The sequence below is a fragment of the Cheilinus undulatus genome, linkage group 5 (genome assembly GCF_018320785.1).
Source record: "Cheilinus undulatus linkage group 5, ASM1832078v1, whole genome shotgun sequence".
Lineage (NCBI taxonomy): Eukaryota > Metazoa > Chordata > Actinopteri > Labriformes > Labridae > Cheilinus > Cheilinus undulatus.
This window is the reverse complement of record NC_054869.1, coordinates 2,147,793-2,166,314: the sequence shown is the minus strand read 5'-3', so window position 1 is coordinate 2,166,314 and position 18,522 is coordinate 2,147,793. Positions and strand designations below refer to the sequence as shown.

At 39.8% G+C, this 18,522-nt stretch overlaps 1 protein-coding gene across 1 annotated transcript; it reads right to left on the bottom strand.

Annotated features, from left to right (window-relative positions):
• Positions 1-5,037: 5,037 nt before the first annotated feature.
• sdf2l1 (stromal cell-derived factor 2-like 1) lies at positions 5,038-18,347 on the bottom strand. The gene is made up of 3 exons (XM_041788518.1): positions 18,109-18,347; positions 11,357-11,553; positions 5,038-6,843 (listed from the first exon to the last, which is right to left on the bottom strand). Exons 1-3 carry the CDS (start codon positions 18,284-18,286, stop codon positions 6,565-6,567), a joined length of 654 nt encoding a protein of 217 aa, XP_041644452.1. The 5' UTR covers positions 18,287-18,347; the 3' UTR covers positions 5,038-6,564.
• Positions 18,348-18,522: the final 175 nt, after the last annotated feature.

Below are 18,522 nucleotides of genomic sequence, written 5' to 3'. Positions count from 1 at the left end.
CTGGCATGCAGATAAGATAAGATGTGGAAAACACTAATGTTTGACAAAATGTGGTTTGTTGTTGCTCTGCATGTTTCCATGACAGCAAAATCTGATTTTTTTGGCAAGATAGCTAACTTTGAGGGGTTGCCATGGCCACGCCTTTTGACTAATGAGAAATCTCCAAATAACTTTTGACCTAAGACATCTCTTCTTGCTCTACACTAAAGATCAAGTAGTTTGGATGAACGCCCTAGGACGAGTACGTTCAAATATTACTCCTAAAATATGTCTCATTTTACCAAAAAATTCAAAATGGCCAACTTCCTGTTTGACTTACGATATGGGTCCAAGAGGATTTTCTTTTTTTTGCGTCCTGACATGACACATCTGCTTACGCATGTTCAAAATCCTACATTAAACCTGATGGGGGGGCTGAATTTTTGAAATGTTGTAGGGGGTGCCATTGAGCCAATAGGTCACGCTCACCTACAAAATGAACATCAATCATCTCGGAATGCCAAAGAGAATTTTTTTGTCAAGTTTCATTGCTCTAGATGTATTATAACCAGTTGAAAAATCTACTTCCTGTTTCATGGCAAACAAAAAATCACCATGGCCACGCTTTTTAACATAGACATTTGACCATTGTATATGTGTACGGCCAACGCCTTGGGAACTGCCTGAGTAATTTTCAGAATGATTTGTCTAACCATGTAGGTACCGAAACGTGAAATTCAGGAGTAGTGACTTTCTGTTGCCAGAGGGTGGTGCTGTACAATTTTTCAAAATTTCCGGCAAGAATGTGTTCTGGCTTGGGCTGTTATCAAGCATATGAAATTTGTCTCAGATATGACCATGTATACTGGAGTTATGACTGTTTAAACATTTGAAAACCTCATGTCATTACCTTCAAAAGTATCCTGTCTCCCAAAGCCTTGTGGTTCAGATGAAAACAGCTATGAACTGGGATGGGGACATTAAAGACTAACTCAGGGGTCAGCAAGTAAGTTTGGCCTTGGGCCAAATTTTTTTCTGACCAACTCAATGGCAGGCCAAAATTACATCTTCATCAGGCAAAACCTGTCTTTCATACTAAAAAAATATTTTTTCCCTCTCATCTATACTATTATATCTTGTATAAAAATGTGATTCAATAAAGTTATTTGAGTAAAATCAATGAATTTGTTATAGGCTGTTATTATTTATTCATTTGATCTTTGAGCCAAGCTTGTTATTTGTTTTAATTCAATGAAACAGATTTTGCACTTTGTCTGTTACAGTGGCACACAGAGAGCGATTTTTCTTTTGTTTCACCTTTATCTCAGAGCGCACACGTGACAATTAAGTTCCCACCTCAAGCCAGTGTGCGTCTGAAGTCAAGCAGATGCTGCTTATTTTATTTTATCATATTTTGTCGCAACTTTTGAATAAATTTTCTGAAATCTGTGTGGAATTGTCGTTTTTGTGATAGCAAATATATATATATATATATATATTTTTTTTTTTTTTTTGAATAAATTTTTTAATCAAACTAACTCATGAACACCATATCACTACCTCTAAGGTTAGGCCCTGACTGAACCCTCTTATTCTACAGCCATAGCTGAAAACAGCAGAAATGTAGCCGTCTGCACACAGACATTCAGATCACTCAGACAAGGCTCAACAACAGTGATTGGGCCAAAGGGGATTTCATGACACTTTTGTTGGTTGCTTCCTAAAAGAGTATAAAGTAGCTCAGTGTACACAGGCATGTAAATATCCCCGTGCAAAGAGAGCCTGGAGCTAATCTATACCTACCTCCCCCCTAAACCACAGCACAACCCCCCAACCACCCTCCAAGTTATGCAAAACATCCCCATGGAGTCAAGCATCTGGTCAGGGGATCTGCTGACTCAATGGACCATAGTGGGGGAGGGGAGGGGGCTAGGATACATCTAATTGATTACCCCCCCCCCCCTCCCACACACACACACACACCCCCCCACAAACACACATGCACACACAGCAACCATCTGCCCTGGAGGTCACCATCCCAAAGACGAGCATCCCCCACCCCCAACCCTCAGCCTGTCACACTTTCTCCATCGTTTCCTGCTCTCATGGTCCTAGAGATGAATCCAGAATCATTGGCTGGATGGCCCCAAATATGAGGCCGACCCTTGACCGTAAACAGCGAATCAGGAGATTAAAAACAAAGACATATCAGCCGTAATCATGTTAATACCCTGATTATTGGGGCTACATGTCTGATAGACCCTCTCAGCTGGTCTGATAACTGGTGATGGGGTGGAGGAAGGAAATCACTGCAGCTGAACTATTTCATGTCGTCTACTGCCATCTTGTGGCTGAAGTGAAGAGCCTTGTCACTCACCAATTCTTCAGTTTAGGAGCTGGGCAACAAGTGAATATATTTTCATTTAACGGTGCAGTACGCAGAATTTTTGCACTGAAAACTTACAAAAGGAATAAAGTTTTGTTACATATTTTCAAGTTGAGTTTGTACATTTTCTGAAATATTTCATTCAATTTTCAGAGCCAGAGAAGTCCTACATTTCTAAAGCCGTGCTGGCCTGTTGCTGTGGCTGCCATTATAACAACTGATCAGAGGTGGCAAAGTAAAAGAACACTCAGGTACAAGTACAGTTACTTTTGTGGAAATGTACTCTAGTAGAAGTACCAGATTTTACATCTACAAAAGTAAAAAGCAGATCATTAAATGTTTATCCAAAGTACAGAGTAGCTACTTTTGATGCTCGAGGAGGTTGTACAGGGAAATGGGGTCTTCAGTAAGAGAATATGGATTTCCATCCAGGTTGTTGGTTGGGTAAAGGCACACCTTTGAAGCCTTGCATAGCTGATGGATTGTCCAAATTCCACATCTGTCATCAGGTGGATCCATCTTGCAAAGCTTTAAGCCGACACACCTGTTCTCAGTCTGAGAACAGACGAACCAATCAGTGTCATTTAGGAAGAAAGACGTGCATCTTTGAGCATTGTTCAATGGTAGGGTAGACTGAGTATAGTTGAGACATGTGTACAGTTTGAAACACCCTAAATATTTTGCCTGTGCTGCCAGCCTGAGCCATAATTTTTACTCAGCACATGCATATTAGCATCCTCTTTGGTAGTGGGAAATTTGAAGAGTGTTAGCATCTCCAGTCAGAAGATATCAGCAAAAGTATTTTTACTAAGGTAGAATTTCACTTTACCATGTCCCTTCCACAATGAGTAGCTCATTGTCCTTTTGTGACCATCAAACATAACTTACATAATTGCAAATGTCATTCTGTGCCCTAAAAACTCACATATTTCATGCTATCCTAGCATGTTAGGTCACTGAGTAATTCTAGAGAAATGCACAAGATGGTTAGCGGGTACAGTTGAGACACAATGTCTTAACTGTACCCGTGATAGTGCACTATTACTAGTACATCACATGCTGTTAGGTTGTGCATTGTAAAGACAACAGGTTACAAGTCATAATAAGACCAAAAACAAAGAAAATTTAAATAAAATTTAATACTGTATTTGTGATACTTGAACTGTGTTATATTAACAGATGGGTAGACTAGTCTAGTTTAATATAGTATATATAATATATATAGTCTATTTAGGCTACAGTTGGTGTTTTATTATTGCTTGTTTACAATAATATTCCATTTTTTAAAACGCCAATAAAGAGGAATGAATTTACGTAGAAATATCTTGAAAAATTGTCATTTTTAAAAAGTTTATTGCATTTATCATCAATGGGTTTCAATAGGTGTCTCAACAGTACCAGGGTACTGTCTCAACTGTACATGTATGGGGTATAGTTGAGACGGTACCATGGTAAAAATGCACCTCATGTTTATGACCTGATTGTGGAAAAAATTAACAACTTATAAAGGATATTCATCAATAATTACTTAGTATACAAACAAATTAAACTGCAGACGAAAAATCACTTATTTTCAGTGTATAGTTTTTGTGCAATATCTGTTCAAAAATGGAGAAGCAAAAGGTGTCTCAACTGTACTCAGTCTACCCTTCTGCCAGTAAACAATGGCAGCCTGTGAAGAGATTGGCCGAGATGCAGCTACCGCAGCAGTCTGATCAGAACTGGTCAACATTTCTGTATTAGAGAAGAGCAAAGAACCACACTGGAAGATCGGACTGGTGGGAAAGATGTTTTTGCTCTTCTGCTCTACTTGTCGCTCTGATTAGCCTGCAATTTATGTGACAAAAAGAACGTTGGTCCAGTCTTCTGAGATCTTTTTAAAGGCTTTCGCCCTTCCCTTCTGAGCTGTTGCCTAGATTGAGGTTAAAGTCGTTTGGATTTTTCATTTGTTTTTACTTTTATTAAGTTTTGAATGCTGGTATAGTAAGTTTAGTTTTTTATTTTGGAGAAGACAAGTTTATTTTAGTCTCAGAGGTCCCCAAAACATGCCTGTGAAGTTGCTAAAAAACACTCCAGTATTGGATTTTTGCATGTCTACAAACCCCTCTGTTTCACCCTGCTCAGAATGAGCTGTTTCTGTGGTTTTAAATGTTAATGAGCTGTTTGACTCCGCCCCTCTCAGGAAATGGATGTGGCATTCCTGACGTTACAATGTTACAGATGCCTTTATCCAAAGTTAAGGAGCTGACTGGGACTGGGAGAGTCAGCAGGATAACCCACTGGGCTATCCAGCATCTCAGCTGGTAGCTGAGAGGAAGATCAGGAGACAAGGGCGGAACTTTCTTCAAGGTGTGGAGGTCCAACCAAACCTGGGGGCAGGGCTAACTCCCCACATGAGGTCTTGAGAGTAAAATCTGAGAATGGTTTGTTTCAGCACACATTTTCTGAAAAGGGGGGGGGGGGGATTTTTCTGGTATTCGAGGGGATTGTTGACAGGCCAGGGACACATATTTTTGTTAAAAAAGCCTGAAAAAGTGATTTTTGCATATGTCCCCTTTGAAAGGTCAGAAAGATAGGAAGGAGCTAGCCTGTTTGAAGAATGAGACTAATGAAAATAAGACAACAGATAAAACTTCAACCCTATGTGTGGGACAGAAACGTCACTAACACTGTCACAGCCCATCCCAGCTTTATTCTGATAGTGAGAGCGCTCAGGCTGTGGCCAATCATAAGACTTGTATGGTGTGAGGACAGAAAATTGTGTGATGGTCGTGTGTTGTAAACAATTCGGTCTCACAGTGTGAGCTGACATTACACCATGACTCTTACAGAGTTAGCTCCAAATAGTCTCAGTTTAGTCATGAAAAAGCACATCAGTGAATTCTTCTCGTCAAAATATTTGTTTACAAAATCTCCAGAGCACCTGCTTGGAACAAAACTTAGAACAACGCTAATGTAATGTTGTCACGTAGGCTATATTTCTTCCTATTCTAATCCTTTGCTGCGGGCCGATTAAAACCGAACACCAGGCCAGAGTCTGGAGAATCGTCTTAGATTAAACAAAAATGTTCATTTATTCAAACATAAACTTATAAATAGTCCAAACAGAGGAAAACTCTTCTGCAGAGGTCTTCAACCTTTCTGCAGCTGCACATCATTTTAAAGTAGAAACAGATAGGACAGAGCTAGTCTTAGAAAATCAACGCTCCACATTTAAAATCAAGCTAACAGAGAAAATTTTCACGTCTTATTGTTTATTTGTTTGAGCAAAAATGCAGAAAATAATGAAGTATGCTTATCTACCAAAAACAAACAGGAGGTTTGAGTACTGACTGAAGTAGTTTGGAGTAAAAAAAAAGATCATGTTTGTGTCGACTTTCAAAATAAAACACTGGTGGCTAGCTGAAAGCTGAGGTCAGACTATACACTCAGTTATTTAATATCCTAGTTTCCCATAGTAAAATTCCTTCAGGAATTCCCAAATTTCCATGCTGTTTGTGGAAAATGGATCAAGAATATGTGGATGTCTGCCCATCTGTAACGATGTGCTTTGTAAACATGTTTGTTGGATCTTTTTGTATTGTTCAGGCATGTTTTCCCATTTAGGGCCCAAACTGCAACAGTTTCATTAAATGAATGTAAGGTGGTTTAATATTTTCATAAATTTCATTCGTCATAAGGAGGCGGCGGTGGGTCCCGATGCCCGACTGGTTGAAGACCAATAGTCTAGCCCTCTTCCTTCCATCATGCCACTGTCTAGTCTGTCATGTCTGTGGGCCAAGTCCTGGATTCATGGCTCTGATCACCTGAAGTGATGCAGAAGCCATCATAACAAACAAAAAATACTGTGTAGTCTGACCTCGACTTTTATAAACCGCCATCTTTGACTCATCCAATCATTTCCGCCTTTCCATGAGCACTTTTATTACTCCTTATACAAAGTGACCTGATTTTAACGGCACAAAGACATAAAACTAGAGAGGGAACCTACAAAGTCATACAGCAGTTTGGAGCGTGGTAATTCAGGAGAAGCAGCCATATTGGATGTGGAGTGACAATGTTCTGACGTATTGTTTCAGTGAATTGTCTTAGATCGCCACGAGTTCCTCAGCAACCAATCATCAGTCTAATATTTTACATCATTTGGTCCAGGCCAGCTGTAAAGTCCCCAGAGAGTCACATGTCTCCTAGATATGACATCAGAGCTCGTCATGGCGCATCGGCTCCTGACTGGGCATGATAAACACGCCCTCCATGGAACGCCACCAATTGTGCTGGTTGGGCGAGTTCATGCCGTGCACCTCACGTTGGCCTCGAATCGGGTGTCCATACTGCTCCCCCGTCACGCTGAGGTACACGTCAGTGCCCATGTGTTTGAAACGCACAGCTTCGTCCCGCTCCCAGTGAACGCCATCACACTGTACTGTCCAAACATCCAGGTCATCCCCCTCGCCATTCTCTCCAAAGGCGCTGACCTCCTGAAGACAACAGGGAGGAAGAGAGGAGGCGAAAAGGGTTAAGATAAAGTTAGAAGAGGCCAACGAACTGTCTGAAGAGTCAAGAGCAAGCAAAAAAAATGCCTCTTTATTTAAACAACAGTTACTTTCATAAATATTAGATATTAGAACATAAACTGGCTCCCTCCCTCTACAGCCAAGTAGGCGATTCTTGTCTATTTCCTCCCGAATGGATTGACGTGTTACACTCGGGTTCCATTAAAAGCCACTAATCAAATCATACCTATTTCCAAAATCTATCCCCAAATTCTGCTGTTAAATCATTTTCCCTCAATTTCAGATCACACTCACCCTTCATCAAATCAGATAATTATAATATCTTATTGTTACATTTAGCCATTTCCTGTTTTCTTTTCTACATTATAATTAATATTAGTTACATGATTTATACACTGTCATCCTGTTATTCATGATAAATCTTCAAAACCTAGGTCATTTGTCCAGAAAGCATTATTTCAGAAAAATCGTCCCTGAAACGAGAATTCACAACTTGAGGTATAAGATTGATATAAATTTGGAGGTTAAATGTGGTTATTAATTTAACCTTTACATGTATATTATTTCGTTTTATATATATCTTATTTAATTCCCACGTACGTGGGTGGTTTCCCCCTTTTTAATGAGTGCAATTAAAATTTCGTATCACTAGAATTGGCTAACATTTTGAAAGGCAGCAATAATAAAAATCCACATTAATAACTCAAGTTCAAAACTTTTAAAGGTTACAAGTAGACAAGACTCTTATCTCACGAGACGAGATTTTACACTTGGGTTGATAATATGTCCTTTATACAGCTCAAAGTCATCATTTTAAAGCATTCAGGTCTATTCAGAAATGTTTCAACTAACTCCTCTTGTAGTGAATAGGCTATCAATACTTACACACAGTTTATCTAACTCTGACTAAAACTGTACATTTTAATGCTCTTCAGATCAAACCTTTCATTTTAATAGTCTATCACATCTTTATTTTACTGCACTATGCACTCAGTGCTACAGTTACAATAATAATAAAAGCATTTAGATTATTTTAAAATTACTTTTAAAACAGTTTGTAACAGACCTAAATCTAAAGAGCTGCATCAGTAAATGTAAACTATTTCTCATCCTCTTTAAGGACATCCATATTTAAAAACACTCAAAAGAAATTTGTCTGTCAATAACACATTAGCTGTAAAATAGAGAAATAGATTATTTAATCGTTTCGTGGTCTTTTTTTTCTCATATGAGCTTTGACAGTGTTGGAGACGATGCACAGATGAGTGTGTTAATGTGTGTGTATTGGTGAGCATGTGTGTGTCTCTGCTGTCAGACTAACAGGGATGGTTTAACTGGAGCTAGAACATTTTTCCCGCTGCAGTATACAACGGCCTGTTGAGCTACTCATGTTAAGCTTCTGATTGATGATAGAACAGCTAACAGCTGATGGATGTGTGACTGACAGACGGTGAGACGAGAAGGAAACATGACGAAGCAGTGATTAAATCAAAGTTACAAAGTCACAGACACCGACAGTATGAGTGAGTCTGCGCATACACGACCTAAATCAATGCTGTATTCTCCTCATAGAGACTGCACAGGTTTCCAGTAGCAGCATTTCATTATTTAGCTTCGTTATGATGAACTTATTATTGGCAGATCAAGTACGGCCCCAGGTAGCGCATGCGGAGGAGGGGGTGGGGGTTGGAGCGGGGCTCTTGATGGGTTACAGATCAGCTCAGTTAACTCATTGGCTGTCAAAACAACAGTTTCAAAGTGACTATGGCATCTTTGTGATCTTTTTTAACTTTCAGTTTGGTATTGTTTAATTTCAGGAGAGCTGCTGCTCCCACTGTCTGCGCAATATTGATCTCGTGAGATTCAATAAATTGAAAATGTCATATTTACTTAACCTGACACTTGCTACTGACACTATTGAAAGCTTCAATAGGAAACATTTGAGAAAAGGTAGAGGATTTGAAAAAAAAAAGTGTGATTGGATGAACGTTCTGTCTGTCACATCTCTACAGGCCAATAAGAGCAACAAAACATGTGACGTAGCTGCTATCGAGCTGCGCGTGCACAGCTAGTGAGGAATAGCGCGAAACATGGCGACTATAGACATGTCAGTACTCCACTTTTGTCATTTTTGAAAAGAAAACAACTCACTGCTGTTCTCTGTTCTTCTTTTAACGAAGAAATGTCGTCAAGATCTGATAAAACTGGAGCTTTAGCAGCATCCACACTAATCTCTTCCTCCATAACTGCACCAGCTCTTGCTGCTGCTTGTTTACGTCAGGACTCTGCTGCACCTGAAAGTACTGCCCCTTGTCGCTGATTGGTCCTGTCACCTTTTAACCGGGCCCAAACGATTCAGATGGGAGCTTTGCAAGATGGATTCACCAGTGAAAAACAAGGAAACAGGCGTATCGATCTGCTTTGCAAGGTTAATATTTACTATGTCACAGCCAAAATGCCACGATCCATTTTGGTAATTCTCTTTTTTCCCTTGAGATTACTGATGTATCTATCCATCTACTTACATATCCACCTACCTACCTACCTACCTATCTATCTATCTTTTTCTGTAGCCTATAGAGCTCCAGATTTCTAAACCAGAAATCTTTGTACACTATGACCCACTCATCATCCTGTACATGAGGTGTTGTGATCCTCAACGTGTGGCTCTGGAGCCCCATGTGGCTCCTTTGTGATGATTTGTGGCTCTTTTATGTCTTAATTTAAAATACTATTCTGCAGAAAACCTTAAAAAGGAAACTTTGACCTCGAAAATTATCCATTGAAAGTCACATTAATCAGTTTGTTTCCCACACTTATACAGTAGGCTTGATTATCAAATTCAACTGTCAACCTTTTTTGTTGTCTGTACATTTCCATTGCCCTTATTTGCATTTTTTGCCCATTTTTGCCACTTTCAATCAATTTTTGCTTTTATAGTCCATTTTGCCACTCTACGCCAATTTTGCCACTTTTATCCAGTTTTTGCCTCTTTTGTTCTGCTTTTTGCAATTTTTCCCTTTATTTAATCATTTTTTGCTGCATTTCGCTCATTTAAGCGGCTGTTTGCTACTAAATGCCTCTTTTTACCAATTTTTGCTACTCTTTGCTGCTTTTACCTATTTTCCTACCTTTTTACCCACTTTAGTCCGTTCACCCATTTCTGCCACTTTTTCTCCCCATTTTCTGTCAGTTTTCCCCCAGTTTTTGCCTTTTTTGCTGCTTTTCACCACTTAGATTGTGGCTCTAGCAAAAGTAACAGCAACAATTTGGCTCTTTAGAAGATTTGAAATATTACTCCCAGAGTAAACCTTAAAAATAGAGAGACTTTGACCTCAGAATTTATCCACTGCAAGTCACATGAATATTTTTTTTCTCACACTTGTACAGTAGGCTTTAATTGTCAAGCTTATCTGTCAACTTTTATTTTTGTCCATATATTATCATTGCCATTATTTGCAATGTCTTCCCTTTTTACCACTTCTAATCAATTATTGCTGCTTTTAGCATGTTTCTGCCACTTATTTTTGCCATTTTCTGCCAATTTTGCCACCTGTAACTCATTTTTTGTCATCTCTGACCCATTTCTGCCAGTTTTTGCCATTTTATGCCTACCCCTTTTTAATTTTTGTTGGCACTTTAATCCATTTTTTTCTACCACTTTTTAACCACTTTTCACTACTTAGATTGTGGCTCTTGAAAAGGTGTATTTCAACAATTTGGCTCTTGGGTTGAGCAGGATTGAGTAACACTGGTGTAGAGGTATGGAAAAACACATAAAACAAACACAAGCTCTATTTTTCTATTGCAAAAGAAAGCCATGCACATCCTAAGTAAAAAATCCTATCATGAGCGAACTAGTCCTCTATTCCATCAACTAAATATACTAAAATTGACAGTAGATACAACACAATACAAATAAGGTATAAAGTAGGGCTGTCAAAGTTAACGCATTAATAATGCCCTAATTCATTTTAACACCACTATTTTTTTTGCCCCATGATTTATGCATGTGTGTTCTTATAACCCTCAACCCATCCCGTAGTTTGCGAGTTCAGGAAGTGGTTTCGTACTGATGTTGGTAGCAAGTGAGCAATTATTTGTTATTTATTTGGGAAGTTATTTGAACTTATAGTCGTTGTGAGTTACCCAGAGTTCTTGGAATCTTTAATACCCTGTACCACTCCCTGGCCATAGACACTCACAACACAGACCATAGCTGGAGTCATTATGCAACACAACAAACTGGACCGTGATTCAGACCAGAGCAATCAAGCTGCAGCAGTGAAAACACCCTCAAACTGTGGAGCTGCATCAGGTTACTTTGAACAGTTTGTGTAACTGTGTAAAAGTGATATCACACTTTATATAGTATCCTCTGCTTCCTTGAGCATCTATGTACCTACAACCTGATCACAGCCACACTGACATCCGGTCCAGCATCACTCTGAACTGTCTGATGATGTTAAAGTCTGACCTGGTTATTGGACAGTGGTGAGCTAAAGTGGTGTGAGTGCAGGTTACGGCCTGTCTTCATGTGCGTGATCCGAATGGCCTGACCGCACTTTATGGCGACTCCTCGCTGACATGGACGGTTCGGCTTCCCCCGGATCTGCCAGTAACTGTTGGAGTCATCTGCATTCTCCACACCAGTGACTGACTGCTGCCCACTGCCTACACACAAAATAACACAACAAAAAGACAAGCGTCAGATTTTCTGTTGATTTTCACCCTTCTCTTTCCCTCTCTCTGAGAAGTACTGAATGTAAAAAATACTTGTTCTTATTGCAATTGTCTGTGCTGTAGTAGAAGACAAGGCATGCAAGTTTATTTAGACAGTGCATATCATACATAAAAGCAACTTAGTGTGCTTAACACAGGTAAAAGAAACATCCATACAGGATAGACAACACAGACGTTAATATTACAATATAAATTAGAGTACTGAGTACAAAAAAATCCTACAAGCCAACAGAGAATAAAATCATCCTACAAGAAACATCAAAAGTTAGGTTAAAGTTAGGGATGAACAATATTATCAGCTGCATATCAGGATTGGTAGATATGAACATTTCTTCCAATATTTACAACCGTCTATAAAAATCTGCCTAAATCAGGTGAAAATATGGGCTGTATGAAAATAATAAGTTAGTGGCATTGGGCTGGACCAACCTTCAGCTGAGGTCTTTTCTTGGTTTATCATCATTCCTTACACCTTAAAGTGTGATTTAAGGACTGAAATCTGTTGATTTGTTCATCCTCAGGCTTAAAATTGTGTGTTTTATGGGCTGAAGTTTTAGATCTGGACTAAATCTAAATATAGGTATTAGGGATGGGAACGATTAATCGATGATCTATTAATTGGTCATTGAGAATTTGGTCGATCACGGGAAATTTAGTCAATCTGATGTTGGTCATTCAATAAAGAGACTAAACACTTCTTACTCTGCACTGCACAACAATATCTACTGTCATGGCATTTTGAGTGGGACCATGCCTTGTTTATGTTTAAGAGCCCTTGTCTTTTGAAGAGTGAAAATAAATAAATCGTTGAGAAACACACTCATTAGTTACCTGTTTTTGTTACATAGGGAAACGTTGAATCAAGCATAACATTCAACCACTAAAACTTATTTTTCTGTTCAGGAATGACAGTAAATAACTATAATTTGACATATTAATCAAGTTTGCAATTTGCAATCAAGTTCAGTTTTTTGTAAATCAGTAAATGTGAAAATTCATGGATAACAATCATAATTATGTTTTAGCATTAAAAATATCATTTGGGTTAAAGAGCTTCTACATATTGGTGTATTAACCATTGCAGAAACATAAATAATGATTTTGGTAATTACCAGTTTTTACCAATGCTGTTAATTTAGGGCAGCTGTGGCATAAACCTAAGTTTGGGTGGTGGTCTAATAAATTTGTTAAGCACTGTAAATATATATATGCCCATGTATGTATGTTTTTATACATACATAACGATTAATCAACAACAAACAACAACAAAACTCAACATCATAGATCCTTGAGTTGGCAGGTTTCTTCCAAATGCCCATCCCTAATAGGTATTTTTTTCGGTTAAAATTATTTTGTAAATATCAGCATATGGAATATCAGCAAAAATCCAAAATGCTTTTAATCAATTACAAAATGCTGCTGAGACTACAATAAAACTAAGGTGTGAGGTGTATGGTTAATTCAGAGGCATAATAAACTATCGGCTCGATAATCAGCCAGACCAATAATGAGTCGATCCCTAGTTTTCAGTGTAGTTTATTGGATTAAATGGGCTGAGATGAGACTAAAGACCTCTGAGAAACACCATACATGTCCTTATAAACAGCAGTCTAATTCTTTTTTTTTGGTGTTGTTAGGCTGACCTGTAACTGACACATAAAGCCTCTTTCAGTCCCATCACAGTCTCCTTGTTCTTTGTAACATGAGATGATGTATGATCCCTGAGGAGAGGAGCAGCAGAATAGTTTCTGTCAGAAAGCCCTGAAGCTAAAAAATCTTCAGTTACAGAGGTTAGTCTTCTGAGAATGGACAAGACAGAGCTGATTGTTACATTATTATTGAAATGACAGAGGCCATGAATACGTGCGATTTCTCCTAACCTGACCTTCACCAGTGTGTATAATGTAAGACCTGGGTGTTGCCACATCCTGCATGACAGTCTCTTGCATCTTCTCTCTTGGGAGCCACACCTTTTGGCCAGAGCGCAGTGGATGGGCTCTGTGCTGCCGGTTAAGTTGCATTGTTGGTTCTCCTTTGCTCCCTTTTCAGACCTCCTGAATCCTCCAATGTTTGGGCAGTGAGGGAGTTGAGCCGTCAGGAGCTGTGGTATGGTGGTACACAGCTGTCTTCCCATGAGAAGTTGTGCAGGGTAGTACCCGTTTTCCAGAGGTGTGGCTTGGTATGTCATCAATGCCTTGTCCTATTACTGTAGCCATTGCCCGATCAGCCTACCCATTTGTCTGTGGGTACCTTGGGCTACTGTGGCAAAGTCACAGCTGTATTGGGGCAGATACAACTGTGTCTGGTATTCCATGATGGCTGAATGCCTCCTTCAGAGCAGCTATGACAGTGTTAGTTGTGGCTACGTTAAGGTGAGCTACTTCTATGTAGCGAGAGAAGTAATCCACTACAAGAAGTCTGGTCAGGTCTTTTTCTCCCAGAAGAGCAAGTCTGTACCCACCCTTTGCCAGGGCTTCTCCTGGACTGGTGTGGTCATCAACTGCTCTCTTTGTTCAGCCTTGTGCTAAGAACAGGTGTTGCAGCTCTAAACCAGCTGTTTGATGTGTACTGACAGTCCTGGCCACCAGACAGACTGACAAGCTCATGCTCTGCACTTGACAATACTTTGGTGACCATTATGAAGGTTATGGAGCACCTCCTGTCTCATGCAGCTGGGTATCACAATTCTTTGACCTCTGAGAAGCACTTGTCCTGCAAATGTGAGGGTCTCTTTCTCAGTCCAGTATGGTCCTAGTTCTGGAAGGGCGTGCTTCTCTGGCCACTAAGTCTCACAATACTTGATCTGTTTTCCACAGACAGGATAAGCTTTTTGTTTCTCTTGAATGTCATTTATTCTTGCATCTGGAAGGCTTTGGATCTTTGGTGTCCACAAACACTTTGGTCTCTGCCTCATTGTCTCTTTCCTTCTGTGGCGAGGCATGTTTCACAGGAGCCTGTGATAATGCGACAGCTGTTATCAAACGTTTACCTGGCACATGCACAGTGTCATACATGAACTTCATCAGTTGCAGGCAGAACCTCAGTACTCTTGGAGGGAGCTCATTCAGAGCTTTAGTGCTCAGAAGAGGCTCCAGAGGCTTGTGATCCATCTCCATCTTAAATTTTAGTCCCACAAGGTAGGATGACAGGCGCTCACATGCCCATGTTGCCTCCTTCTCAATCTGTGCGTAATGTTTTTCTGCCTCAGATAGGCCTTTTGAGATGAACACAATCTGTCTCCATGTTCCATCCTTCTGTTGTTGTCTCAGGACGCCTCCAAGACCAAACGATGAGTCTGCAAACACACACGTCTCTGCTGTGGGCGAGTATGGGGCTAACACTCATGGTGAGCTCAGTTCTGATTTTAGTCTCTGGAATGCCTCCTTCTGTGGAGCACCCCAGCACCACTCGTTTCTCTCTCTGAGCAGGTCTTTAAGTGGGCAGGTGTATGATGAAAGGTGAGGTAAAAACTTTCTGTAATAATTGGCTATTCCCATAACTCTCTTTACCCCTTTAGCTCTGTCTGGTTCAGGCATGTCTTTTCATGACCTTGCCAAACACCACAATGTCATCTGCATGAACCACTACGCTGTCACATCCCTCCAACATCTGTGACATGCGTCGTTGGAAATGCTCTGGGGTAGATAAAATCCCAAATGGCAGGCGATTGAATGCATATGGCCCTAATGGGGTGCCACAACCATTCCAGCCCACCATGGTGTAGGCTGGGTCTTTAGAAATCACCCCCATCTCTTCCATATGCTGAAGCTCTACTTGGACTTTTTCTTGCATCGGCAGGGGCACTCGTCGTGGGGATGACAGGGCATACGGGACAGCACCTGGCTCCAACTCTATCCTGTAGGTCTCTCTGAGCTTCCCTAGACTGGAAAATACTGCAGGGTACTGAGCTTTGAAATCTGTCTGCTGGGCTTCATCTGTGTGCATCCGCTCTACCAATGTGGGGGGGGTGGGGGGTGGGGGGGGGGGCTTTGATTGCAGGGAGACCCAGCAGCTTTCGACAGTCCCGCAACAACAGAAACCTCTTGTTCTGTTGTTCTTTTCGCAAAACACAGTTTACCTTTAAACCATCCCCCTAACATCCAGTTTCTGGTTTCCTGGGTCATACAACACTTTGAGGGCCGGCTGCAGAGTCCAGGGATTTTTAGGCGAATAAGTGCTGCTTGGTAACACCATGACTGTTGTTCCTGTGTAACAGCTCATTCCACCACTCTGTTCCTTCAGAACACATCTCACCTAGGAAGGCAAAATCCTCCTCTTTATAGTCCACTGGTGTCTCTGTGGACACCAGTGGACTATAGACCGCCAAGTGACCTGCAGTTGTTTGCAAAATGTCCCTTTTGTGGCATTTTCTGCAGCTAGCATCACATGCAGGAAGTCTTTCCAGAGGTGTTTCCTTGTATGTCCCTATTTTCCACATTCAGATGAGTGGCCGTCAGTTTTGTCTTTGTTGGCTTGCTGTCCTCTAGTGCTCTTTTTGTAACCTTGCAAAGCAGATGGACATGCCCGTTTCCATGTTTCTCACAGGTGAATCCATCTTGCAAAGCTCCCATCTGAACCATTTGGGCTCGGTTAGAAAGTGACAGGACCAATCAGCAGCGAGGGGCAGTACTTTCTGGTGCCGCAGAGTTGTGATGTAAGCCAGACGACCTGATTCCAGGTGTGATGGCTGAAGACGTTGCCAGTGATGTTCTAAATTCTTAAGTCTTTGGTCATAACTGGGTTGAAGAAGCCAGTTATGCCATCAGCCAGATGGTATAACTACCCATAGTGCATTGCACAAAAACGGCCACCCATGTGTACGTGTCTTAAATTTTTTTTCAAAATGTACAATCTATACCACTATAAATCTGAAGGGTGTTAAAAATTACTTCAAAGTCTGTATCTTGATCCTTAAACGTCACTGAATTACTTGAATTATTTAGTGATTGATTGGTTGTACAGTTCAGAGTGTAATATTTGGCCTAGAAGCATTTAGCAGGACATAGGTGGTAAAATGAAAGATAATATAAATATGCCTACCTTTATTAGAGTTTAATCACCTTAATGTAAGAAATATTGGTTTTTTTATCAACCTAGAATAAGCCTTTAATTCATATATAGGGCCCCTCTTTGATTTTTGCATCTAGCATATTTCTACAGTACCACAGAGAGGACAAAATAACAGAAACCCATTATTTTCTAAACTCCATTGGATGCCAAAGTTACCACCAGGAGTGAGCGTCACAATCTCAAATCTGAATGTTAGATGTTGCTAATATTCCCCCAAGTTTGCACCTGCACCTTTAAGACAGTTTTGATTTCATTGTGTTGTTCTTGTTTTGTATAACATTCTAATGCTAGGCAGATAAATTTGATGAAATTTTACATTTTAATGTCTATAACGAAAGGCTGACAGCTTTAACAGATTGTACTTTTTATTTCAGATTTGATGCTGGACGTTCTGAAACGATATAAAGACCAACAAAAACAAAAGAAGAGACTGACCCATGTTAATCACAAGAAAGTATTCAACTTCTCTCTATTGGATAAATGCTTATTTCACTGACTTAGATCGTACAGAAGAAAGCTTCTGAATTTATTATTATTATTATTATTATAAATGTACTGGAATTAAATATTTAGGAATAGACTAGAAAAATTAACTAATTTCTTTTTTTTCCATTATCTTTTTATTAGGAAAATGTTGCATACAAAAATACAATCACTTTCAGCATTGTTTTACAGTTTGATCAGATATTGTTCCAATTTTTAGAATGCTATTTTCTCCATAATCTAAATGTTAACACATAATAATTTTTTATCTGTATTCTTTTGTGACTATTGAAGTCAGTATTGGTTTGAAATCAATTTATTAGTGCGGTGTTTTTCTGTACTTACAACTGAATAGCATGTTCCCGGACAGCTGTTGGTGTCATGTTGTTATTACATGCTTCAATCTAACGTAAACACTGTTGGAAATGAATCTATGTTCACGGGTAAATAAGGATGTAAATTCAGTTTATGACCATTAAGGTCTGATTAATGTTAAAGTGTATTACTACTACTAATTATTAAAATTTGTTTGGCTTGAATATTGACGGATTTTTAAGCTAACATCCCGTATTTGCTGCTAACGTGCACGAGGTCCTGAAAGTACCAAACTCCGCTTCCGGATATCAAAATTTAACATTTTTCTGCTTATCGGCTCAAAGGGAAAACAACCAAGAGGTTTTTATTCTTGTACTTGAATTATATGGAGCTCATCTTTAATTCGGCTTGAGAAAACCATGTTTTAAATCAGTAAAAAGTAAAATTTTGGCGTTTAATCACCAGTTCACCTGCTACCTCAGCGCTTCCCATCCATCAACCTCCATCACACGCAGCAGATAGAGACAAACAGCATTGCTCCTCTTGATCGTTGTTCTTTAGATTCTTACGTAAGTGTGTGAATGTGTCCAAGGATCCTTGGAGTGTTATTGGACTCACCTGAGCCGTACTTGACGTCGTGTGAATGCAGACGGACGTTGTGCCTGGTGTTGAGCAGTTTAACCAAAGAGCCGCAGGTCACGTAGCTGAGCTCCGACTCTCTGCCTTCACTGTGAGAACACAGCAGAACAAACAGCAAAGATTTCATTAAAACACGGACAGTGTGGATCATCTCCATCTTGGTGTCTCTGGCACTGACACGACGATTCTATCACTTTCAAACACTACCGACGCTTTAAGCCAATCACAGCCTGACAAGTCCTAAAACACGGAAATAAATGTCATCACCTGATTGGCCGAAGAGCAGGAGTGGAAGCAGGAAACGGAGATCGAATATTTATTACATATTCTTATCATAATGTAAAAGATATTTACCCTTTAAGGTCAGATGATTGAAACGCTTGTTTTTGAGAA